The following is a 26,019-nucleotide window of genomic DNA, read 5'->3' as shown; positions in this document are numbered from 1 at the left end:
AGATCTCTTTGACTTTCAATACTCTTGAGGGTTCTACCATTCACTGTATGAATGCATTAGACCTGCATTAGACCTTCCAAAATGCATTACCACACATTTGTCCGGATTAAACTCCATCTGCCATCTCTCCGCCCAAGTCTCCAAACAATCTAAATCCTGCTGTATCCTCCGACAGTCCTCATCGCTATCCGCAATTCCACCAACCTTTGTGTCATCTGCAAACTTACTAATCAGACCAGTTACATTTTCCTCCAAATCATTTATATATACTACAAAGAGCAAAGGTCCCAGCACTGATCCCTGTGGAACACCACTGGTCACAGCCCTCCAATTAGAAATGCATCCTTCCATTGCTACTCTCTGCCTTCTATGGCCTAGCCAGTTCTGTATCCACCTTGCCAGCCCACCCCTGATCCCGTGTGACTTCACCTTTTGTACTAGTCTACCATGAGGGACCTTGTCAAAGGCCTTACTGAAGTCCATATAGACAACATCCACTGCCCTACCTGCATCAATCATCTTAGTGACCTCCTCGAAAAACTCTATCAAGTTAGTGAGACACGACCTTCCCTTCACAAAACCGTGCTCCCTCTCACTAATACGTCCATTTGCTTTCAAATGGGAGTAGATCCTGTCTCGAAGAATTCTCTCCAGTAATTTCCCTACCACTGAAGTAAAGCTCACCGGCCTGTAGTTCCCGGGATTATCCTTGCTACCCTTCTTAAACAGAGGAACAACATTGGCTATTCTCCAGTCCTCCGGGACATCCCCTGAAGACAGCGAGGATCCAAAGATTTCTGTCAAGGCCTCAGCAATTTCCTCTCCAGCCTCCTTCAGTATTCTGGGGTAGATCCCATCAGGCCCTGGGGACTTATCTATCTTAATATTTTTTAAGACACCCAACACCTCGTCTTTTTGGATCTCAATGTGACCCAGGCTATCTACACACCCTTCTCCAGACTCAACATCTACCAATTTCTTCTCTTTGGTGAATACTGATGCAAAGTATTCATTTAGTACCTCGCCCATTTCCTCTGGCTCCACACATAGATTCCCTTGCCTATCCTTCAGTGGGCCAACCCTTTCCCTGGCTACCCTCTTGCTTTTTATGTACGTGTAAAAAGCCTTGGGATTTTCCTTAACCCTATTTGCCAATGACTTTTCGTGACCCCTTCTAGCCCTCCTGACTCCTTGCTTAAGTTCCTTCCTACTTTCCTTATATTCCACGCAGGCTTTGTCTGTTCCCAGCCTTTTAGCCCTGACAAATGCCTCCTTTTTCTTTTTGACGAGGCCTACAATATCTCTCGTCATCCAAGATTCCCGAAAATTCCCGTATTTATCCTTCTTCCTCACAGGAACATGCCGGTCCTGAATTCCTTTCAACTGCTACTTGAAAGCCTCCCACATGTCAGATGTTGATTTGCCCTCAAACATCCGCCCCCAATCTATGTTCTTCAGTTCCCGCCTAATATTGTTATAATTAGCCTTCCCCCAATTTAGCACATTCATCCTAGGACCACTCTTATCCTTGTCCACCAGTACTTTAAAACTTACTGAATTGTGGTCACTGTTACCGAAATGCTCCCCTACTGAAACATCTACCACCTGGCCGGGCTCATTCCCCAATACCAGGTCCAGTACCGCCCCTTCCCTAGTTGGACTGTCTACATATTGTTTTAAGAAGCCCTCCTGGATGCTCCTTACAAACTCCGCCCCGTCTAAGCCCCTGGCACTAAGTGAGTCCCAGTCAATATTGGGGAAGTTGAAGTCTCCCATCACCACAACCCTGTTGTTTTTACTCTTTTCCAAAATCTGTCTACCTATCTGCTCCTCTATCTCCCGCTGGCTGTTGGGAGGCCTGTAGTAAACCCCCAACATTGTGACTGCACCCTTCTTATTCCTGATCTCTACCCATATAGCCTCACTGCCCTCTGAGGTGTCCTCCCGCAGTACAGCTGTGATATTCTCCCGAACCAGTAGCGCAACTCCGCCTCCCCTTTTACATCCCCCTCTATCCCGCCTGAAACATCTAAATCCTGGAACGTTTAGCTGCCAATCCTGCCCTTCCCTCAACCAGGTCTCTGTAATGGCAACAACATCATAGTTCCAAGTACTAATCCAAGCTCTAAGTTCATCTGCCTTACCCGTAATACTTCTTGCATTAAAACATATGCACTTCAGGCCACCAGACCCGCTGTGTTCAGCAACTTCTCCCTGTCTGCTCTGCCTCAGAGCCACACTGTCCCTATTCCCTAGTTCTCCCTCAATGCTCTCACCTTCTGACCTATTGCTCCCGTGCCCACCCCCCTGCCACACTAGTTTAAACCCTCCCGTGTGACACTAGCAAACCTCGCGGCCAGGATATTTATGCCTCTCCGGTTTAGATGCAACCCGTCCTTCTTATAAAGGTCACACCTGCCCCGGAAGAGCTCCCAGTGGTCCAGATAATGGAAACCCTCCCTCCTACACCAGCTGTTTAGCCACGTGTTTAGCTGCTCTATCTTCCTATTTCTAGCCTCACTGGCACGTGGCACAGGGAGTAATCCCGAGATTACAACCCTCGAGGTCCTGTCTTTTAACTTTCTGCCTAGCTCCCTGAACTCCTGCTGCAGGACCTCATGCCCCTTCCTGCCTATGTCGTTAGTACCAATATGTACAACGACCTCTGCCTGTTTGCCCTCCCCCTTCAGGATGCCCTCTACCCGTTCGGAGACATCCTGGACCCTGGCACCAGGGAGGCAACATACCATCCTGGAGTCTCTTTCACGTCCACAGAAGCGCCTATCTGTGCCCCTGACTATAGAGTCCCCTATTACTATTACTGTTCTGCGCTTTGACCCTCCCTTCTGAACATCAGAGCCAGCCGTGGTGCCACTGCTCTGGCTGCTGCTGTTTTCCCCTGATAGGCTATCCCCCCCCGACAGTATCCAAAGGGGTATACCTGTTCGAGAGGGGGACAACCACAGGGGATTCCTGCACTGACTGCCTGCCCTTTCTGGTGATCACCCATTTCTCTGCCTGCACCTTGGGTGTGACCACATTTACATAACTGCGATCTATGACGCTTTCCACCACCTGCATGCTCCTAAGTGCATCCAACTGCTGCTCCAACCGAACCATGCGGTCTGTGAGGAGCTCCAGTTGGGTGCACTTTCTGCAGATGAAGCCATCCGGGACGCTGGAAGCCTCCCGCACCTGCCACATCTCACAGTCAGAGCACTGCACCCTTCTAACTGACATTGCGTCAATTAATTAAAATTAAAATTTAATTTTTTAAAAAATATATATTTTTTTAAATTTCAAAGTTACTGTTAACTATCTGTTTCCTAGCACTAGATTTCTAATAGAAATGCGAAAGCTAAATATAGTACTCTCCGATCTCTGGCTTAGATATCCCTCTAAATTATAATTAAGTAATTATGTTTAATTAGTTACCAATGCTTAATTTTTTAAATTTAGTGTAGATTCCCAACCAGCCACTCTGGCCACAGCTTTTCTGTGATGTCACTTCAGTTTCCCCCCACACACACAATTTGAAAAAGGTATAAAATTAAAAATGAGTAAAAATCACTTACTTACCTTCTTACCCTCTGAGTGTCTTAGATGTTCTCAGGTTCTCTCGCTGACAGAGACTGCTCCTCCTCCTCCGAACGGCTCTCCACTCTTCCAATGGTGCCGCACCCTCCACCCCACCCATTCACCCACTACCTATCCTCCCCCGGTGCCCTCAGTGTCCCAGATGTGCTTTGCCTTCTTACCTCTACCGCTACATCTAGCTGTGTCCCCAGGATGCACACAAAGGTGGAGGCAGCTAGCTGGTTACGTTGTCCCATGGCCTTCGATGCCATAGACGGCGTCCTCTGGAGGCTGTGGGGCCGGAGGGCCCTGCCTCACTTGTCGGCGGCATATGCACAGCCGGGCCGCCGGGTCCCATGTGCTGGCTGTGAGACACGGCTTCGTCAAGTGGTGGAACTCGGGGGAGCTGGTGGCCACTATCGGCACTCCATGGGACGGTTCCTGGTTGGCACCCAGTGCCCCCTCCACCTTGTTGGACCCCTTAGGGCCTGGGGTTCACCTTGGGAGGGAGGGGCAGCTGGTTCGAGCCTCGGCTGCCCCGGTATCATCTGGCTCTGCCAGCCCTGACGGATCCCTATGGCCTGCACCACCATGTCAACGCCCTCAGCGACGGTCCTCAGTGATTGGGCCATGCTCTGCGGTGCCTCGGCAAAGCCCACCTGCGACTGAGACCTGCTCCACAGTGCCTCGGCCATTCCCATCTGAGAAGGGACATGTGCCGCAGAACCTCATCAAGGTCAGCCTGGTACTGGGTGACATCCCCCAGCGAGGCGGACATTCTGTCTCGACCCTCAGCAATGGCCGTCACTGACTGCACAACACCTTGGACACCTTCACTAATGGTGCCAACATCGTGCACCAGGCTTTCCACTGCGGTCACCACCCTCGCAGTGTTGGCCTCGGTGTGTCGATATCTCGACTCCGAGTAAGACCATCAGATTGTTAGTTTATTTTTTACTTGTGCACAAGGGAAGCGTGTCTGGACAAAGGCGAGGCCAGCAACTCTGCGAATCACCAGTAATTACAACATATTTATATGTAAACAGGTTCTGTAGCTTCATGTGTAATGGTTCCTCTTTCATATGATTTTGCAGAGTTCACTGTGTGTTCCACATTTCCTCTTAAAACCGTTATTCTCATCTGATTAGCTTATTGTTTGGTATTGATTATCACATTCCCATTCTGGTTAAACCTGAAGCGAAGAATACCGATGGCCTCAGTTGCTGCAAGATTGTTTGTGAAGTAAGTTTTAATCCTAAATTGACCGTATACAATGTCCCACCAAACTTTGCAATCTATAGTTGTTCTTTTCATATATTTCCACAGATGCCATGCATTGCCGGCAACATTTACTACGCCCGTAGCCTCTGGGCCTTCTCCAATCGGCTATGAACCTGCTGGAGTGCCGTTGACATCTTCCTCTGAATGTCATGGCCATACCCTAATGTCTCCACCTGCTCCGGGTATACCTCTTTTGCAGGCACAGCATCAGGCTGGGACCCAGCTGGGTCCTGGGATCCACCAGACCTCCGACTGCTGTCTCGCCTGTGGGTTCCTGCCTCCACCTGATGTGCAGCGTTGTGTCTTCCTCGGAGCTCTCCTCCGAGGTGTTCTCCTGGGAGGCTGGAAAGGGGGCCACCCGGGATGGGCCATCGCCGTCGGCTGGAAGTCCTGCAGGAGAATGGGCATGTGGTCAGTGGGAGGGATAGGTCAGTCAGTAAGGCAATAACAACTCATGTTTGACATGTCCTTTGGCTCTGGCCCAGTGGTTCCTCACCTCTGCGGCGTCCGCCAGCCTCCACATGGGTGGTTGCTCTGTCCTCGGCCACCTCCTGGACCCGCTCCTCGAAGGTGGTGAGGATTCTTACGTCCGGCACCCCACCGCCAGTCTGGTGTCTCCCGGCGCTTGTGGGAGAGCTTTTCCTGAGGAGGCACAGAGAGGGCATCATTAGCCACATTTGTGGTTCACAGTGATGAGAGCAGGTATATGAAGGAAGGGCTGGGGGGGGGCGTTGAAGGGAGAGGGGGTGGAGGGAGGGTTGGGGGTTGCATGGAGAGTTGGAGGGGGTGGATGCTCTCGCATGGGGGTGGAAAGGTCTCGGGGGTGGGTGCACATTTGTGTCTACTCATTCAGCTGCCCGGAGTAGATCATTGACTTTTTTCCGGTATTGGAGGCCAGTTCTCCTGGTCACAGCCGCCGTCACCAGCAGCACTGGCTGCCCTATGGCTGACCCTCCGGGACACCCAGGGAAACAGGACATCCCTCCTGGCCTCCACTGCGTCTAGGAGCCTGGCCAGATCTGCATCCCCGAATCTTGGGGCCGATCTCCTGGGAGCCATTTTTGTGAGCTGGCTGGGGTTGGCTGAGCAAGTGCTGCTTTAGTGCTGTTCGACCTTGTTGGCTGGGGGTTGGTAAGCGCGGAGCCGGCGAGTCAGCTGATGAGCCTTCATTTGTGGTTAGAAGCCCGTGAAGCCTCGTTAAGTGTTGAATTAATGTTGAAAAGTGTTGCCGGCCACACTGGGCTGAGCCCCGGGAGTCCCATGGCAGATCCCGTTTGTTGCCACACTTAGAAATCTTTCCGGAGAATCCTGTCCTAGGTATTTAAAGCAGTAGCTGTTACCACACTCAATATTGTTCATCAAGTGCTGCCCAATCCAGAATCGCATCTAACATTTTGCAAATGTTTTGCTAGGGTTTTACTAGCGTGGGCTGTAAACTCTGGTTAGATCCCCATCTCGGGTATTGCATTTAGTTCTGGCCATGACAACTCAGGAAGGATATATTGGCCTCAGCTTGGAGTATGGCACAGATTCACTAGATTGATTCCAGGGCATCCAGGGCGTATGCGTCGCACAGCAAAGTCATTTCCGCGCCAGCTGGTGGGGCGCCAAAGGCCTTTCCCGCCAGCTGGCGGGGCGGAAATCACTCCGCCGTGGGCCTATCCCCTCAAGGTGAGGGCTCGGCCCCTCAAGTTGCGGAGAATTCCGCACCTTTGGGGCGGCGTGATGCCGGACTGATTCGTGCCGTTTTTGGCGCCGGTCGGCGGACATCGCGCCGATAGCGGAGAATCCCGCCCCAGGTTTGTATTCCCTTGATTTTAGAAGACTAGTGGAGATCTAATTGGGGGAGTAAGATGTTTCAAGGGTTGGTCACGGTAGGTAGAGGGAAGCTCTCCGCAGCTGTAGAAATCCAGAACAAGGGGAGTGTAGCCTTAAAATTAAAGCTGGGCTATTCAGGAGCGATGTCAGGAAACACTTCCTCACACAAAGGGGACTGGACCCCCTCTCCCCCAAAAGGCCCAGGAATCAGTTGAAAATGTAAAAATTGGGACCTATTTTTTTTCTTGGGTAAGGATATAAGGGGTTACAGGACTAAGTAATATAAATGGAGTTAAGGGATGAATCAGCCATGATCTAACTGAATGGTGGAGCACTCGATGGGCCAAATGTCTTTTTTCTGGTACTATGCTTCAGTGACGTAATTTAGAAGGGCTTAGAAGAATGAGGGGATATCAAATTGAGGTATACAAGATGATAAAAGGTATGGATAAAGTAGACATGGAGCTGATGCTTCCGCTTGTGGGGAATTCTAAAGAGAGGTCACAGTCTTAGCATAAAAGGTAGCAAATTTAAAACGGAGTTGAGGAGAAACGTCTCCCAAAGGGTTGTGAATCTGTGGAATTCGATACCCCAGAGTGTGGTTGGTGCTTATACAGTGAGTAAATTTAAGGCGGCGTTAGACAGATATTTTTAATTGGTATGGGTTGAAGGGTTATGGATAGATGAGATCAGCCATGATCGAATGGCGGAGCAGACTCGATGGGCCAAATGGCCTAATTCTTCTCCTTGAACTTATAAATTTACAGAATAATGGAGCCAGTATAGGTGGCTCCATTAAATATAAATTTAAAGAGAAGCACAGCACTCCTTTATCATCTCAACCAGATTGGGGTTTAATACATCACAAAATAAATAAATAAAATTACATCTTAAAAGGTTATCTTCTAAATGGAAGCAAGCATCTAGCGGAAGGAATAATAAACATTTCATTAATACGGAAAGTTGTCTGATTTTGCAGCACTTCATAGTACAAAGAACAAAGAAATGTACAGCACAGGAACAGGCCCTTCGGCCCTCCAAGCCCGTGCCGACCATGCTGCCCGACTAAACTACAATCTTCTACACTTCCTGGGTCCGTATCCTTCTATTCCCATCCTATTCATATATTTGTCAAGATGCCCCTTAAATGTCCCTATCGTCCCTGCTTCCACTACCTCCTCCGGTAGCGAGTTCCAGGCACCCACTACCCTCTGCGTAAAAAACTTGCCTCGTACATCTACTCTAAACCTTGCCCCTCTCACCTTAAACCTATGCCCCCTAGTAATTGACCCCTCTACCCTGGGGAAAAGCCTCTGACTATCCACTCTGTCTATGCCCCTCATAATTTTGTATACCTCTATCAGGTCTCCCCTCAACCTCCTTCGTTCCAGTGAGAACAAACCGAGTTTATTCAATCGCTCCTCATAGCTAATGCCCTCCATACCAGGCAACATTCTGGTAAATCTCTTCTGCACCCTCTCTAAAGCCTCCACATCCTTCTGGTAGTGTGGCGACCAGAATTGAACACTATACTCCAAGTGTGGCCTAACTAAGGTTCTATACAGCTGCAACATGACTTGCCAATTCTTATACTCAATGCCCCGGCCAATGAAGGCAAGCATGCCGTATGCCTTCTTGACTACCTTCTCCACCTGTGTTGCCCCTTTCAATGACCTGTGGACCTGTACTCCTAGATCTCTTTGTCTTTCAATACTCTTGAGGGTTCAATGAATAGTAGAAGCCGAGGTGCTGGTTCATCAGGTGAAAGTTATCCAGGCCAAGGAATTTGCGAGCTTGATATCTGGTTTGTCTTTAGAATTCAATTGGGGACTAAAATTATGAATAGTTGAGGACAAATTCAGTTATAACCAAGATGCTTTAATTTTGCTTCAAACTCTGTACATAACCAGTTGGATGGCCTTATCACACTCACTGTGGTGCCAAATCATAGACAAGTATCAGCGGTTTGCAGGATGCGGAGAGAGAAATGGGGAGTGGGGAGATGCTCTCTGGAGATCTCTTGACATGCCAGCCGTAAGCAGTCGTAAGCAGTACCATGTTGTTGTCGTCAGGCGACCCACATATTATTTGCCCAATATTCGATGTCAAAAATGACAGTGAGGCTATTGGCACTCAACATTTCTTCTGCTTCAATGCTACAGCCACTTCAGCTGATGGCAGATGCCTAGTCAAATACACCAGACTCAAATCTCCCAAGTTGTGCTGCCCATCCGATAAGCTTTGTGAAATCGACATCCCCCTCTCCGGCTCACCACTGAAATATATAGAGTGGCATAAAGTTGTTGTTTTAGTATCGCAGAAATGCATTGAACTAGCCACAGGGATTGAGATACCTATGTAGTGTCATTATTACGTAAGGATATTCACAGTGTCATCTTATTGAGTATAAATCGGTTTGATATGTTACTTCATCCTGGAACCCTGCCCAGTAGTATACTGTTACCTATTTCATATCGATAGTCATTCTCACATCTACTGTTAGATGTGATTCAGCGATAGGGCAGCACTTGCTGATCAATCATGAGTGCATTAATAACAACAAATAATCAGTCAAGCTCATAAGTAGCTCATTTATACTTGCTGGTCACACATCCATAAACAGCCTCCCATTCCGTGCGAATGAAAGGAATATGTTCAAGCCTTGCGCCTTTTTTGAATTATCCGGGAGCTTGGGCAGTCTCTAGTTCCTTTGTTGCTTTGTCCATGGCAACGCGTCGGCTCATCAGAGTCGACTTGCTAACCAATCAACACTCTTTTCTCCTGTAGTATAAATTGTTGTGATGATTTAAAATTTGGTGGGCGGGATTCTCCGATCCTGAGTGTTGACACCGTCGTAAACTCCGGGGCGTCTTACGACGGCGTCATCTGGTCCTCACGAGCAGCGATCCTGCGCCGCACAGGGGGGGCCAGCATGACACTGGAGTGCTTCACGCAGCTCCAGCTGCCGATACGGGTGCCAGCACGGCCGGCGCGGGTCCGCGCATGCGCTTGGGTTGCCTTCTCCACGCCGGCCCCCGGGCAACATGGCGGAGCCCTACAGGGGCCCGGCGCGGATAACATAATCCCCTGGGATTAGCCTGCCCGCCAATCGGTAGGTCCCGATCATGGGCCTGGCCACCGTGGAGGCCCCTCCCCCTAGAGTCGGATCCCCCTCCCCACACCAGGACGGCCCGTGCAGCATGAACGTCGAGGTCCCGCCGGGTAGGACCACACGTGAACGACGCTGGCGGAAATCGGTGGGCACTCGGCCCGTCGAGCGCAGAGAATCGTCGGGGGAACCGTGTTGACCAGTGCCGCGGCGACCGCCCCGGTGCCATTGGCGCCGATTCTCCGGTTACAGCGGGGTCGGAGAATCCCGCCCGGTATTCTTGCATTTGTCCTGATGAGTGGAAGACGCAAAGCTTCGGTAACCCGTCTTCCCCTTCAGCAATATTTTGTTTCATATTCTGATCTATTGCTATCAGAGGGAAGGCAGCAGAATTTTCTTTTTTTTTTTTTTTTTTTTTTTTTTATAAATGTTTTATTGAAAATTTTTTCCCAAACAACAATTTTTCCCCTCTTACAAAGCAAACGCAACAATAACAATACAGAAATTTTAAACAATACACAAGTAACAAAACCCCTTTATCTTTGACCTAAACTAAACCCCCCCTCCCCCTGGGTTGCTGCTGCTGGTCATCTGTCTTCCCTCTAACGTTCCCCTAGGTAGTCGAGAAATGGCTGCCACCGCCTGGTGAACCCTTGAGCCGATCCTCTCAGGGCAAACTTTATCTGCTCCAGTTTAATGAACCCCGCCATATCATTTACCCAGGCCTCCAGTCCGGGGGGTTTCGCCTCCTTCCACATGAGTAGGATCCTGCGCCGGGCTACTAGGGACGCAAAGGCCACAACGTCGGCCTCTTTCGCCTCCTGCACTCCCGACTCTTCCGCAACTCCAAATAGAGCTAACCCCCAGCCTGGTTTGACCCGGGCCCTCACCACCCGCGAAATCACTCCCGTCACTCCCTTCCAATACCCTTCCAGTGCCGGGCATGCCCAAAACATATGTGCGTGGTTTGCCGGGCTCCTGCCACACCTCCCACATTTGTCCTCCACTCCAAAGAACCTGCTCAATCTTGCTCCCGTTATGTGTGCTCTATGTAGCACCTTAAATTGAATCAGGCTAAGCCTGGCGCATGAGGAAGAGGAATTTACCCTGCTTAGGGCATCAGCCCACATACCCTCCTCTATCTCCTCCCCTAGTTCTTCTTCCCACTTTCCTTTTAGTTCGCCCACCGACTCCTCCCCCTCTTCCCTCATCTCTCGGTAAATCTCTGACACCTTGCCCTCTCCGACCCACACCCCTGAAAGCACCCTGTCCTGTATCCCCTGTGTCGGGAGCAATGGAAATTCCCTCACCTGTTGTCTAGTAAATGCCCTCACCTGCATATATCTCAAGAAATTTCCCCGGGGCAACTTATACTTTTCCTCCAATGCTCCCAAGCTCGCAAAAGTCCCATCTATAAATAAATCTCCCACCCTCCTAATTCCCAACTGGAACCAGCTCTGAAATCCTCCATCCATTCTTCCTGGGGCGAACCTATGGTTGTTCCTGATTGGGGACCCCACCAGGGCTCCCCGCACCCCTCTCTGTCGCCTCCACTGTCCCCAGATATTCAATGTTGCCGCCACTACCGGGTTCGTGGTAAACTTTTTAGGTGAGATCGGTAGCGGCGCCGTCACCAGCGCCTCTAAACTCGTCCCTTTACAGGACTTTCTCTCCAGTCTTTCCCACGCCGCTCCCTCACCCTCCATCATCCATTTACGTATCATTGCCACATTGGCGGCCCAATAGTAATCGCCCAAGTTCGGTAGTGCCAATCCTCCTCTGTCCCTACTACGCTGAAGGAACCCCCTCCTTACTCTCGGAACTTTCCCTGCCCACACGAAGCTCGTGATGCTCCTGTCTATTTTATTAAAAAAGGTCTTAGTGATTAGTATAGGGAGACATTGAAATACAAATAAGAACCTCGGGAGGACCATCATCTTAATTGCTTGCACCCTGCCCGCCAGCGATAGAGGCTGCATGTCCCACCTCTTGAAGTCCTCCTCCATTTGTTCTACCAACCGTGTCAGATTAAGTCTGTGCAAGGTTCCCCAGCTCCTAGCGATCTGAATCCCCAGGTATCGGAAGTTTCTTTCCACTTTCCTTAGAGGCAAGCCTTCTATCTCTCTACTCTGGTCCCCTGGATGTATCACAAATAATTCACTCTTCCCCATGTTTAGCCTATACCCCGAGAAATCCCCGAACCCCCTCAAAATTCGCATAACCTCTATCATTCCCCCCGCTGGGTCCGACACGTATAACAATAGGTCATCCGCATATAACGAGACTCGGTGTTCTTCTCCCCCTCTAATCACCCCTCTCCATTTCCTGGAGTCTCTCAACGCCATGGCCAGAGGTTCAATTGCCAACGCGAACAACAATGGAGACAGCGGGCATCCCTGTCTTGTTCCCCTATATAGTCGGAAATACTCCGATCTATGTCGACCTGTAACTACGCTTGCCGTTGGAGCCCCATAAAGAAGTCTAACCCAGCTAATAAACCCGTTCCCAAACCCAAACCTCCTTAACACTTCCCATAAATACTCCCACTCCACCCTATCAAATGCCTTCTCTGCGTCCATTGCCGCCACTATCTCTGCCTCCCCCTCCACTGAGGGCATCATTATCACCCCTAATAGTCGTCGCACGTTAACATTCAGTTGTCTCCCTTTTACGAACCCTGTCTGGTCTTCGTGCACCACCCCCGGGACACAGTCCTCTATCCTCGATGCCAGTACCTTTGCCAACAATTTGGCGTCCACGTTCAACAATGAAATGGGTCTATAGGACCCGCACTGCAACGGATCTTTATCCCTCTTCAAAATTAACGATATCGTCGCCTCCGACATCGTCGGGGGTAGAGTCCCCCCTTTCCTGGCCTCATTGAACGTCCTCACCATCAACGGGGCCAACAAGTCCACATATTTTCTGTAATACTCCACCGGGAACCCGTCTGGTCCTGGGGCCTTCCCTGCTTGCATGCTTCCCAGTCCCTTAATAACCTCGTCCACCCCAATCGGTGCCCCCAGGCCTACCACCCCCCGCTCCTCCACTTTCGGGAACCTCAATTGGTCCAGGAACTGCCGCATCCCCTCCTCTCCCTCTGGGGGTTGAGACCTATACAGTTCCTCATAGAAGGTCTTGAACACCTCATTTATCTTTCCTGCCCTTCGCACCGTGTCTCCCCTTTCGTCTCTAATTCCTCCTATTTCCCTCGCTGCTGCCCTCTTTCGCAATTGATGAGCCAACAGGCGACTCGCCTTTTCCCCATATTCATACCTCCTCCCCTGTGCCTTCCTCCACAGTACCTCCGCCTTTCTGGTGGTCAGAAGGTCAAATTCCGTCTGGAGTCGTCTCCTCTCCCTGTACAATTCCTCCTCCGGGGTCTCTGCAAATTCCCTATCCACCCTTAAAATCTCCCCCAGTAATCTTTCCCTTTCCTTGGCCTCTGTTTTCCTTTTGTGGGCCCCAATGGAGATCAGCTCTCCTCTGACCACCGCTTTTAGTGCTTCCCATACCACTCCCACCGGGACCTCGCCGTCGTCATTGACCTCCAGGTATCTCTCAATACACCCCCGCACTCTTGCACACACTCCCTCATCCGCCATCAGTCCCACATCTAATCGCCAGAGTGTTCTCTGCTCCCTTTCCTCTCCTAATTCCAGGTCCACCCAATGTGGGGCATGATCCGAAACCGCTATGGCTGAGTACTCAGCTTCTTCCACCCTAGAGATCAACGACCTTCCCAAAACAAAAAAATCTATCCGGGAGTACACTTTATGGACATGGGAGAAGAAGGAATACTCCCTAGCCCTAGGTCTAAGAAATCGCCATGGATCCACTCCCCCCATTTGGTCCATAAACCCCTTAAGTACCTTGGCCGCTGCCGGCCTTCTTCCGGTCCTTGAGCTGGATCTATCTAGCCCCGGGTCCAGCACCGTATTAAAGTCCCCTCCTAAAATCAAGTTTCCTACCTCCAGGTCCGGTATACGCCCCAGCATCCGTCTCATAAATCCCGCATCGTCCCAGTTTGGGGCATACACGTTAACCAACACGACCTCCATTCCCTCCAGCCTGCCACTCACCATTACATATCTACCTCCGCTATCTGCTACGATGTTCTTTGCTTCAAATGCGACCTGTTTCCCCACCAAAATGGCCACCCCTCTATTCTTTGCGTCCAGTCCTGAGTGGAACACCTGTCCCACCCATCCTTTCCTTAGCCTAACTTGGTCCGCCACCTTTAGGTGCGTCTCTTGGAGCATAACCACGTCTGCCCTTAGTCCTTTCAAATGCGCGAGCACTCGGGCCCTTTTTATCGGTCCGTTCAGGCCTCTCACGTTCCACGTGATCAGCCTCACTAGGGGGCTACCTGCCCCCCTCCCGTGTCGACTAGCCATTACCTTCTCTAGGCCAGTCCCATATCCCGCCTCCACGCTCCCGCTCGCTCCCCCAGCGTCGCACACCATCCCCGCCCACCCACTCTTTAGCCATTTCCTTTTGGATTTCCGCAGCAGCAACCCAGTTGTCCCCCCCCCCTTCTCCCTCCCTCCTCCCCTCCCCGCTAGATCTCTTTCTAGCTTGATTGCTCCCCCCATATTACTTCCGTAAGTCAGCTGACTTCAACTGACCCCGGCTACTCCTGCTCACTCCTCGACCCCCCCCATGTGGGGAACTCCCATCCGCCTTGCGCCTGTCTTCCCGCCTTATTCTTTCTGGTGCGGGAACATCCCTTTACCTGACCCGCCTCTTATGGCGCAGCTCCCTTTCCCCTCCCCCTCCCCTTCCCCATTCTCCAACTATGTCCCGTCTTTCCCCCCCTCACCGGCGCCCACATTTCCCCAATGTCTCCCCCCTTCCCTGTTTACTTCTCAATTAACTTCCACCGTAACATTAACAATAACATTTCCTGCAGCATCAGTCCCTCAGTTCCGATCCAATTTCTCTTCTTTGATGAAGGTCCATGCTTCCTCCGCCGTCTCGAAATAATGGTGTCTCTCCTGATACGTGACCCATAGTCTTGCCGGCTGCAGCATCCCGAACTTCACCTTCCTTTTATGCAACACCTCTTTGGCTCGGTTGAAGCTCGCCCTCCTTCTCGCCACCTCCGCACTCCAATCCTGGTATACCCGTACCACTGCATTCTCCCATCTGCTACTCCGCACCTTTTTAGCCCATCTCAGGACCTCTTCTCTATCCTTAAGGCGGTAAAATCGCACGATTATCGCCCTGGGTGGTTCTCCCGCTTTTGGTCTTCTCGCCGGAATCCGATTTGCCCACTCCACCTCCAAGGGGCCCGTAGGGGCCTCAGCACCCATCAGTGAGCTCAGCATCGTACTTGCGTACGCTCCACAGTCCACTCCTTCCACACCCTCAGGGAGACCCAGTATCCGAAGGTTCTTCCTTCGCGCTCCATTTTCTAGGGCTTTGATCCTTTCAGTACACTTTTTATGAAGTGCCTCGTGCGTCTGTGTCTTAACCGCCAGGCCCAGGATCTCGTCCTCAATATCTGTCACCTTCTGCTCCACCACACGGAGCTCTGTCTCCTGGGTCTTTAATGTCTCCTTGAGCCCCTCAATTGCCTGTAGCAACGGGGTCAGCACCTCCCTCTTCAGCAGCTCCACGCACCGTCTCACAATTTCATGCTCAGGCCCCCATGTCGCCTGCGCTTTCTCCGCCGCCATCTTGTACTTCTCTCTTTCTGACCCTTTGGTCGACGATTCCTCGCGCTGCAGCCGCCGCCGCCGGTTTTTTCCTCCTTCGTTTGGGGGGGACTCCCTTCTCACACACCCCACACCGGGTTGCGTCGTCGAAAAATTCCCCGTTGAGGCTCTTAAAAGAGCCCGAAGGTCCGTCGGAGCTGGAGCCGCCGAAGCGTGCGGCTAGCTAGGCATCACCGCAACCGGAAGTCCCTTCAGTGGCCTTGATGAGGTCTTTTCACAGTTGTTCCCTCTGCTGCTAGAATTCACCTTTGATACAGGCCCTCAGGTCAGCTTGCAGCTTTAAGCTTGCCCTTCCCCCGCCTGCATGCTGGAAGAGGCCCTGTTTATCCTGTAGTTGCAGCCAAATCTTTCACTGTTTCTGCGTGTGTCTGGCAACCAAGAGACATACCCTTCCTGGGGGACACTGTCGGGGGAATATTGCCGCCTTCTTCCCACACCGGGAAATGTCAAACAAATGCCGTGGGGGCCCTGTAAAAGAGCCCAAAAGTCCGTTCCAAGCAGGAGCTGCCGAATATGCGACCTAGCTCTGCATAGCCGCACCCGGAAGTCATCGCAGCAGAATTTTCTTGAAGGTACAAGGCTGAATTTTCAGAAGTTGTTCCTTCAGCATGGAGACCCGTGAGAGAGGAGCAGAGTTTGGCAATTGGGCTATGAGGAGATAGTATCAATCTCTGAACTCCTGACTGACTGGTCAAATTCTGTACAACAGGAAGGACTGCACATTGCTGCCACCACAACATCCATTGACCTGGAGAAGGCATATTTGGCGGATAACAGCGGAAAAATGGAATTTACAGCTGGAAAGCACCAGTATGTGCTGGATTTTAAAGGTACAGTCAGTTTAGACAAGCTGCTTTCAATAGTCGTGATGTATAGAAAATGTGGCTAAGAAATCTCTGAAGATTACAACCTTCCCCCCCTCCCGCTCTGAATAAAAGACCCATCATTCAATTCTGTCTCTCCTTCTCCCTCCTCCCAATTCCTCCCACCTTCCATTCAGAAATGTCTCAGAGAAACACACGTATTGGGACTCAGAGGGATGTCCGAAGAAGGCCCAAGTTCGTCTCTGAACAGGATGTGGAGGATCAGATACAAAAGTACGTAACAGCATGCTGCGGTTTAGCTAAGGAGCCTTCGGAGTACAGTCGCTGTCACCTGAGTGATATGTACAGACAAGGAATGTCATATCTTAGCTTTTCCTGAGAAAGCTACAGCATCTGAGTGATATTGCCTTCATTGATGTGAATGGGAATCAATTCTAATGGTTGAGGAATCACTCTTTATGTAAACAAAACATTGGTCAGTTTTCCACCGGTTTGAACTAACCTTCTAGCTTTGTTGTTGAGGTACAACTTAAAACAATATTTCTCTAGTTTTTATTCAGATTTCTGCTCAGACCTTGTTCAGCGACCTCATTTCGAGGTGGAATAGTCCAACTCTTTCTTCACAATTCAGTGCACTGGCACCAGGGGCCAGCCTTATCTTCTCTGCATTGTCTTCAGAGTTTGAAAGTCCTTCGGTGATTTGTCCCATTGTCTGAAACATTCTGGAGAGGCTGTACCGTCCCTGTCACTCAAATTGCCGAACTTTAAATCAAATAAGCTCTTACAATGTCCCGTTGTTGTGGATTGCAGATCCGTCCCATTCAGCAGGGGCTCCCAAACTGAGGGTTGCTGGCCTGAGTGAGGTCGCGGGACAAGCTATCGGGGTGCTGAGCCCCGAGACCCACAATGGCAGCTGTGGAGCAGAAACACCGATTTGAGTCCTGGCATTGGCTGGGAGGCCTCTTTAAATGTGCGCCATTTTTCTTTTGCTTGTGGGCGAGGCCTAATCTAATGAGCTCTGTGACCCCGATCGCTGACACCAATCGAGTCTGCAAAATGGTCGGTGTGAGAGTAGTTTTGCCTTTATCCATGCTTTGAACCTCCAACCCACTCAAGAATTCTCCCCCAGCCCCCCAATATTCACGCTGGGGTTGAAAGCAAGTTTGAAGCATTAAAATGGGGTGACAGTAGAAAAAGATGTGGGAAGCACTGCGTTAGAGTGTTACCTAGCTTAGGTGGAAAGAAGCATTCAGTGACTAGGCCTCGTTAACATTAACACCTTGTTGAGCTCGTCAGTCGAGCGATTAATTAAATTGCATTAGTCATGGTTCTGTAGGCGGCTCTCCACCCCCTCAGTCAGCCATGGGTTCAAATCTCACTCCAGAAACCTGAGCATAAAATTCAGGCTGGCACTCACAGTGCAGAACTGAGGCCGTGCTGCACTATCGGAGATGCCATGTTTCAACTGAGATGTTAATCTGAGGCTCCATTTGTCCTCTTAGGTGGGAGTAAAAGATTCCATGGCACTGTTTATATATATATTTTTAATTTAGAGTACCTATTTGCCCCAATTAGCGTGGCCAATTCACCTACCAGGCACATCTTTGGGTTGTGGGGGTGAGACCCATGCAGACACGGGGAGAATGGGCAAACTCCCCATGGACAGTGACCCGGGGCCGGGATCGAACCCGGATACTCGGCGGGGCGAGGCAGCAGTGCTAACCACTGTGCCACCGGGTTGCACCCATGGCAATGTTGAGAAAAGAACAGGGGATTTCTCCACCGTGTCCTGTGCTGATTTATCCTTCAACAACATCTTCAGAACAGAGATAGATAGGTTCTTGATTAATAAGGGGATCAGGGGTTATGGGAGAAGGCAGGAGAATGGGGATGAGAAAATATCAGCCATGATTGAATGGCGGAGCAGACTCGAAGGCCAAGTGGTCTAATTCTGCTCCTATGTCTTATTGGTCTTATGGTCTGATAGAAACATAGAAAATAGGTGCAGGAGTAGGCCATTCGGCCCTTTGAGCCTGCATCACCATTCAATATTGTGGTGTTGGGTGCTCTGAGGTACAGACGAACCAACACGGTTGCGATTGGTGCAACACAGTTTTATTCCAACTAGTTATTTACACATCTGTCTTGGTACTCAGCACGTGGTGACTGTGTGAGTGTCTTGTTAATGAGGTCCTGGCTTTGTCCTGTCTCCAGATGGACTGGCCAGCAGGTGTCATGTTTCTTGTCTTATACTGTGTCTGCTCTTGTCTGTGATTGGCTGTCGTGTTATGTGTGCTAATTGGTCTGTTGGTCTGTCTATCATGATGTGTGTATTGTGATGTGTGTTTGAATATCATGACATCCCCCCCTTTTTAAAAAAAAATATTTTATTGAAAATTTTTGGTCAACCAACAATATTATAACAACACAAATAACAATGACCTATTTTATAAACAGAAAATGAATAAATAATAAATAACAAAAATGAAAACTATCCCTAATAACTGCCTTATCACAAGTAACACTCTCCAAAAATATAATTTAACAGTCCAATATATAATTATCTGTAGCAACGACCTATACATATTATACCGTATATATTAACAATATATGGTTGTTTCTTATCGGGGACCCCCCCCAAGGCTCCAGTCTTTCCCCTATGCCGTCTCCACTGTCCCCAAATCTTCAGTGTAGCCACCACCACCGGGCTTGTCGTGTAGTTCCTCGGTGAGAACGGCAATGGGGCTGTCACCATAGCCTGTAGGCTAGTCCCCCTACAGGACGCCCTCTCTAATCTCTTCCACGCCGCTCCCTCCTCCTCTCCCATCCACTTACTCACCATTGAAATATTAGCGGCCCAATAATACTCACTTAGGCTCGGTAGTGCCAGCCCCCCCCTATCCCTGCTACGCTGTAAGAATCCCTTCCTCACTCTCGGGGTCTTCCCGGCCCACACAAAACCCATGATGCTCTTTTCAATCCTTTTAAAAAAAGCCTTCGTGATCACCACCGGGAGGCACTGAAACACAAAGAGGAATCTCGGGAGGACCACCATCTTAACCGCCTGCACCCTCCCTGCCAGTGACAGGGATACTATATCCCATCTCTTGAAATCCTCCTCCATTTGTTCCACCAACCACGTTAAATTTAACCTATGCAATGTGCCCCAATTCTTGGCTATCTGGATCCCCAGGTAACGAAAGTCCCTTGTTACCTTCCTCAACGGTAGGTCCTCTATTTCTCTACTCTGCTCCCCTGGATGCACCACAAACAACTCACTTTTCCCCATGTTCAATTTATACCCTGAAAAATCCCCAAACTCCCCAAGTATCCGCATTATTTCTGGCATCCCCTCCGCCGGGTCTGCCACATATAATAACAAATCGTCCGCATACAAAGATACCCGGTGTTCTTCTCCTCCTCTAAGTACTCCCCTCCACTTCTTGGAACCCCTCAACGCTATCGCCAGGGGCTCAATCGCCAGTGCAAACAATAATGGGGACAGAGGGCATCCCTGCCTTGTCCCTCTATGGAGCCGAAAATATGCAGATCCCCGTCCATTCGTGACCACGCTCGCCATCGGGGCCCTATACAACAGCTGCACCCATCTAACATACCCCTCTCCAAAACCAAATCTCCTCAACACCTCCCACAAATAATCCCACTCCACTCTATCAAATGCTTTCTCGGCATCCATCGCCACTACTATCTCCGTTTCCCCCTCTGGTGGGGGCATCATCATTACCCCTAACAGCCTCCGTATATTCGTGTTCAGCTGTCTCCCCTTCAGAAACCCAGTTTGCTCCTCGTGGACCACCCCCGGGACACATTCCTCTATTCTCATTGCCATTACCTTGGCCAGGATCTTGGCATCTACATTTAGGAGGGAAATAGGTCTATAGGACCCGCATTGTAGCGGGTCCTTTTCCTTCTTTAAGAGAAGCGATATCGTTGCTTCAGACATAGTCGGGGGCAGTTGTCCCCTTTCCTTTGCCTCATTAAAGGTCCTCGTCAATACCGGGGCGAGCAAGTCCGCATATTTTCTATAGAATTCGACTGGGAATCCATCCGGTCCCGTGCCTTTCCCGCCTGCATGCTCCTAATTCCTTTCACCACTTCTTCTACCTCGATCTGTGCTCCCAGTCCCACCCTTTCCTGCTCTTCCACCTTGGGAAATTCCAGCCGATCCAAAAAGCCCATCATTCTCTCCCTCCCATCCGGGGGTTGAGCTTCATATAATTTTTTATAAAATGTCTTGAACACTCCATTCACTCTCTCCGCTCCCCGCTCCATCTCTCCTTCCTCATCCCTCACTCCCCCTATTTCCCTCGCTGCTCCCCTTTTCCTCAATTGGTGTGCCAGCAACCTGCTCGCCTTCTCCCCATATTCGTACTGTACACCCTGTGCCTTCCTCCATTGTGCCTCTGCAGTGCCCGTAGTCAGCAAGTCAAATTCTACATGTAGCCTTTGCCTTTCCCTGTACAGTCCCTCCTCCGGTGCTTCCGCATATTGTCTGTCCACCCTCAAAAGTTCTTGCAGCAACCGCTCCCATTCCTTACTCTCCTGCTTCCCTTTATGTGCCCTTATTGATATCAGCTCCCCTCTAACCACCGCCTTCAGCGCCTCCCAGACCACTCCCACCTGGACCTCCCCATTATCATTGAGTTCCAAGTACTTTTCAATGCACCCCCTCACCCTTAGACACACACCCTCATCTGCCATTAGTCCCATGTCCATTCTCCAGGGTGGGCGCCCTCCTGTTTCCTCCCCTATCTACAAGTCTACCCAGTGTGGAGCATGATCCGAAATGGCTATAGCCGTATACTCCGTTCCCCTCACCTTCGGGATCAACGCCCTTCCCAGCACAAAAAAGTCTATTCGCGAGTAGACTTTATGGACATAGGAGAAAAACGAGAACTCCTTACTCCTAGGTCTGCTAAATCTCCACGGGTCTACACCTCCCATCTGCTCCATAAAATCTTTAAGTACCTTGGCTGCTGCCGGCCTCCTTCCAGTCCTGGACTTCGACCTATCCAGCCCTGGTTCCAACACCGTATTAAAATCTCCCCCCATTATCAGCTTTCCCATCTCTAGGTCCGGAATGCGTCCTAGCATCCGCCTCATAAAATTGGCATCATCCCAGTTCGGGGCATATACGTTTACCAAAACCACCGTCTCCCCCTGTAGTTTGCCACTCACCATCACGTATCTGCCCCCGTTATCTGCTACTATAGTCTTTGCCTCGAACATTATCCGCTTCCCCGCTAATATAGCCACCCCCCTGTTTTTCGCATCTAGCCCCGAATGGAACACCTGCCCCACCCATTCTTTGCGTAGCCTAACCTGGTCTATCAGTTTCAGGTGCGTTTCCTGTAACATAACCACATCTGCCTTAAGTTTCTTTAGGTGTACGAGTACCCGTGCCCTCTTTATCGGCCCGTTCAGCCCTCTCACGTTCCACGTGGTCAGCCGGGTTGGGGGGGCTTCCTACCCCCCCCCCCTTGTCGATTAGCCATCCCCTTTTTCCAGCTCCTCACCCGGTTCCCACGCAGCTGTATCGCCCCCAGGCGGTGCCCCCCCGCCCATCCCCTCCCATACCAGCTCCCCCCTCTCCCCAGCAGCAGCAACCCAGTAATTCCCCCCTCCCACCCCCCCCGCTAGATCCCCCGCTAGCGTAATTACTCCCCCCATGTTGCTCCCAGAAGTCAGCAAACTCTGGCCGACCTCGGCTTCCCCCCGTGACCTCGGCTCGCACCGTGCGACGCCCCCTCCTTCCTGCTTCTCTATTCCCGCCATGATTATCATAGCGCGGGAACCAAGCCCGCGCTTCTCCCTTGGCCCCGCCCCCAATGGCCAACGCCCCATCTCCTCCACCTCCCCTCCTCCCCCCATCACCACCTGTGGAAGAGAGAAAAGGTACCACATCGCAGGATTAGTACATAAAACTCCTCTTTCCCCCCTTTTTAACCCCCCTCTTCGCCCCCCACATTCGCCCCACCACTTTGTTCAAACGTTCTTTTTAATAACCCGCTCATTCCAGTTTTTCTTCCACAATAAAAGTCCACGCTTCATCCGCCGTCTCAAAGTAGTGGTGCCTCCCTCGATATGTGACCCACAGTCTTGCCGGTTGCAGCATTCCAAATTTTATCTTCTTTTTATGAAGCACCGCCTTGGCCCGATTAAAGCTCGCCCTCCTTCTCGCCACCTCCGCACTCCAGTCTTGATAAACGCGGATCACCGCGTTCTCCCATTTACTGCTCCGAGTTTTCTTTGCCCATCTAAGGACCATTTCTTTATCCTTAAAACGGAGGAATCTCACCACTATGGCTCTGGGAATTTCTCCTGCTCTCGGTCCTCGCGCCATCACTCGGATGCTCCCTCCACCTCCCAACGGACCCGCCGGGGCCTCCGCTCCCATTAACGAGTGCAGCATCGTGCTCACATATGCCCCGACGTCCGCTCCCTCCGCACCTTCAGGAAGACCAAGAATCCTCAGGTTGTTCCTCCTTGCGTTGTTCTCCAGTGCCTCCAACCTTTCCACACATCGTTTCTGATGTGCCTCATGCATCTCCGTCTTCACCACCAGGCCCTGTATGTCGTCCTCATTCTCGGCTGCCTTTGCCTTCACGACCCGAAGCTCCCGCTCCTGGGTCTTTTGTTCCTCCTTTAGCCCTTCGATCGCCTGTAGTATCGGGGCCAACAGCTCTTTCTTCATTTCCTTTTTGAGCTCTTCCACACAGCATTTCAAGAACAATTGTTGTTCAGGGCCCCATGTTAAACTGCCACCTTCCGACGCCATCTTGGTTTTTGCTTGCCTTCCTTGCCGCTGTTCTAAAGGATCCACTGCAATCCGGCCACTTTCTCCTCCTTTTTCCATCCGTATCCAGGGGGGAATTCCCTTCTGGTTTACCGCACAGTGTTTTTAGCCGTCAAAATTGCCGTTGGGGCTCCTACCAAGAGCCCAAAAGTCCGTTTCACCGGGAGCTGCCGAAACGTGCGACTCAGCTGGTCATCGCCGCACCCGGAAGTCCATCCCCCCTTTTTTACAAGATTATGTGCCTACGTGGTTATAAAGATGAATGTGTCCTGAGTGCAGCTAAAGGTGTGTGTGCGTGATATTTACAGCATGTACATGTGGCGTAACTATATACGAGGGGCGATGTCAGGTGTGGCATGCTAACGAGGTTGTACCATAACAAAAGAAGAAGAACGTTGAAATGTGGTCCGATCAAACGAGACCTGGAACGATAAACCAGTGACATGTTACAATACAGTAGTTGCTAAAACTTGACGTGTGAACAGTCTCATAAGTCCAGTCTAGTAGGTAGGCGACGAATTCGGGTTGACCGACTCAAGGGTGGGTCGAGAACCACCGGCTGAGGTGCGAGCCTGGCCAGGGGCGGCGACAGAAGGGGCATGGTATATGGCAGCTCCACGAAGAAGCTATCAGGAACTAGTGGAGGACACGGCGTCTGTGTATGGTTCCATTGCGAGCGTGGAAGTAGGCGAAGGGTCTACGCACGGATCCATCCGGCATGCATACCAGGAACGAGCGGGGAGCCACGCGTCGGAGAACTTCGGCAGGTGCTGACCAGCCACCGTCTTGTAGATGAATGCGGACATTGTCTCCCGGGGCCAGGGAGGGAAGATCAGTTGCCCTTGTGTCGTACGATCTCTTCTGGCGACCGCGCTGCAGTTGCATCCTATGCAGTACCGGAGCAAGGTCTATTGTTGGTGCCAGGATGGAAGGCACAGTGGTTCTGAGGGCGCGACCCATCAGCAGCTGTGCTGGCGAGAGACCCGTGGCTAGTGGGGCCAAGCGATAGGCCAGCAGGGCGAAGTGAAAGTCCGATCCGGCAGCAGCAGCCTTGCAGAGGAGCCGCTGGGCAATGTGAATGCCCTTCTCCGCCTTTCCATTGGACTGGGGGTGCAGAGGGCTGGACGTCACGTGTGTGAAGCCATACGAGGCTGCAAAGGACGACCATTCATGGCTGGCAAAACAGGGCCCATTGTCCGACATGACAGTCATCGGAATGCCATGGCGAGCAAAGGTGTCTTTGCAGGCCCTGATGACAGCAGACGACGTCAGATCGTGTAGGCGTATGACTTCTGGGTAATTGGAGAAGTAGTCCATGATGATAACATAGTTCATGCCAAGCGCGTGAAATAGGTCGACACCCACCTTCGCCCCGGGGGACGTCACAGCTCATGGGGCAGAAGCGTCTCAGGAGGTTGCGCCGGCTGAAACCTTAGGCAGGTTGTACAGTTGATCACCATGTTGGCAATATCGTCACTGATGCCCGGCCAGTATACCGCCTCTCGGGCCCTCCGTCTGCACTTTTCGACCCCCAAGTGGCCTTTGTGTATTTGATCGAGAACCAGCTGGCGCATACTGTGCAGAATGACAATCCTGTCCAGCTTCAGAAGGATCCCATCAATGATGGCTAGATCGTCTCGTACATTATAGAACTGTGGGCACTGCCCTTTGAGCCATCCTCCCGTCATGTGGCGCATCACTCGCTGTAAAAGGGGGTCAGCCGCAGTCTCTCGGCGTATGCGGGCCAGACTGGAGTCGTCAGCCGGCAGATTTGCCGCTGTCAAGGCCACCTGTGCCTCGACCTGACATACGAACCCCTCCGCATCTGGCGGCGTGCTCACTGCTCTGGATAGGGCATCCGCCACGATGAGGTCCTTCCCTGGAGTGTAGACCAGTTGGAAGTCATACCTCCTGAGTTTAAGTAGGATGCGCTGGAGGCGAGGGGTCATCTCGTTCAGGTCCTTGTTTATTATGCTGACCAGGGGGCGGTGGTCAGTTTTGACCGTGAACCGTGGAAGACCATAGACGGTTGTCAAGCCCAGGCATTCTTTTTCGATTTGCGCGTAGCGCTGCTCTGTGGGGGTCATATCCCGCGATGCATAGGCAACCGGGGCCCATGACGACGTGTCATCCCTCTGCAGGAGCACTGCTCCAATGCCGGATTGGCTGGCATTAGTTGAGATTTTGGTGGGACGAGACGTGTCGAAGAACGCCAACACTGGTGTCGTGGTGAGTTTGCGTTTGAGCTCCTCCCATTCCAGCTGGTGAGTGTGTTGCCACTGGAACTCTGTAGATTTTTTGACGAGGTGGCGCAGAGTCATTGTGTGGGAGGCAAGGTTGGGAATTAATTTCCCTAGGAAGTTGACCATGCCAAGGAATCGTAGGACAGCCTTCTTGTCGGCCGGCTGCGGCATGGCTGTGATGGCGCTCACCTTGTCTGCATCCGGACCGACCCCTGACCGGGAGATGTGGTCCCCCAGGAACTTCAATTCGGTCTGGCCAAAGGCGTACTTGGCTCGGTTGAGGCGCAGGCCGTTTTCCCGTATGCGGGCAAAAACGCGTTGGAGACGATGTATGTGATCCTACGGTGTGGTGGACCAGATGATGACATCGTCCACAAATACGCGCACCCCTTCGATGCCTTCCATCATCTGCTCCATGATTCTGTGGAAGACCTCGGATGCCGAGATGATGCCAAATGGCATCCGGTTGTAGCAGAATCTGCCGAAAGGGGTGTTGAAGGTACATAGCTTTCGGCTGGACGGGTCCAGTTGGATCTGTCAAAATCCTTGAGAAGCATCCAGTTTTGTGAATATCTTCGCTTGGGCCATTTCACTGGTGATCTCCTCCCGTTTGGGTATGGGATAATGTTCC

At 51.2% G+C, this 26,019-nt stretch overlaps 1 protein-coding gene across 1 annotated transcript in view; it reads left to right on the top strand.

The window, feature by feature from the left end:
- LOC140394463 (protein mono-ADP-ribosyltransferase PARP12-like) overlaps positions 1–26,019 on the top strand; it is a 91,137-nt gene that overhangs the window by 42,495 nt on the left and 22,623 nt on the right. Inside the window, exons 7-8 of the mRNA XM_072481759.1 lie at positions 16,214–16,334; positions 16,505–16,601. Coding sequence (XP_072337860.1) covers positions 16,214–16,334; positions 16,505–16,601 — 218 coding nt within the window. The remainder of the gene's footprint in view (positions 1–16,213; positions 16,335–16,504; positions 16,602–26,019) is intronic.

The sequence above is a fragment of the Scyliorhinus torazame genome, chromosome 2 (assembly GCF_047496885.1).
Source record: "Scyliorhinus torazame isolate Kashiwa2021f chromosome 2, sScyTor2.1, whole genome shotgun sequence".
In the NCBI taxonomy this organism is placed as follows: Eukaryota; Metazoa; Chordata; class Chondrichthyes; order Carcharhiniformes; family Scyliorhinidae; genus Scyliorhinus; species Scyliorhinus torazame.
Note: the sequence above shows the minus strand (reverse complement) of the source record. Positions and strands in the feature narration are given on the sequence as shown.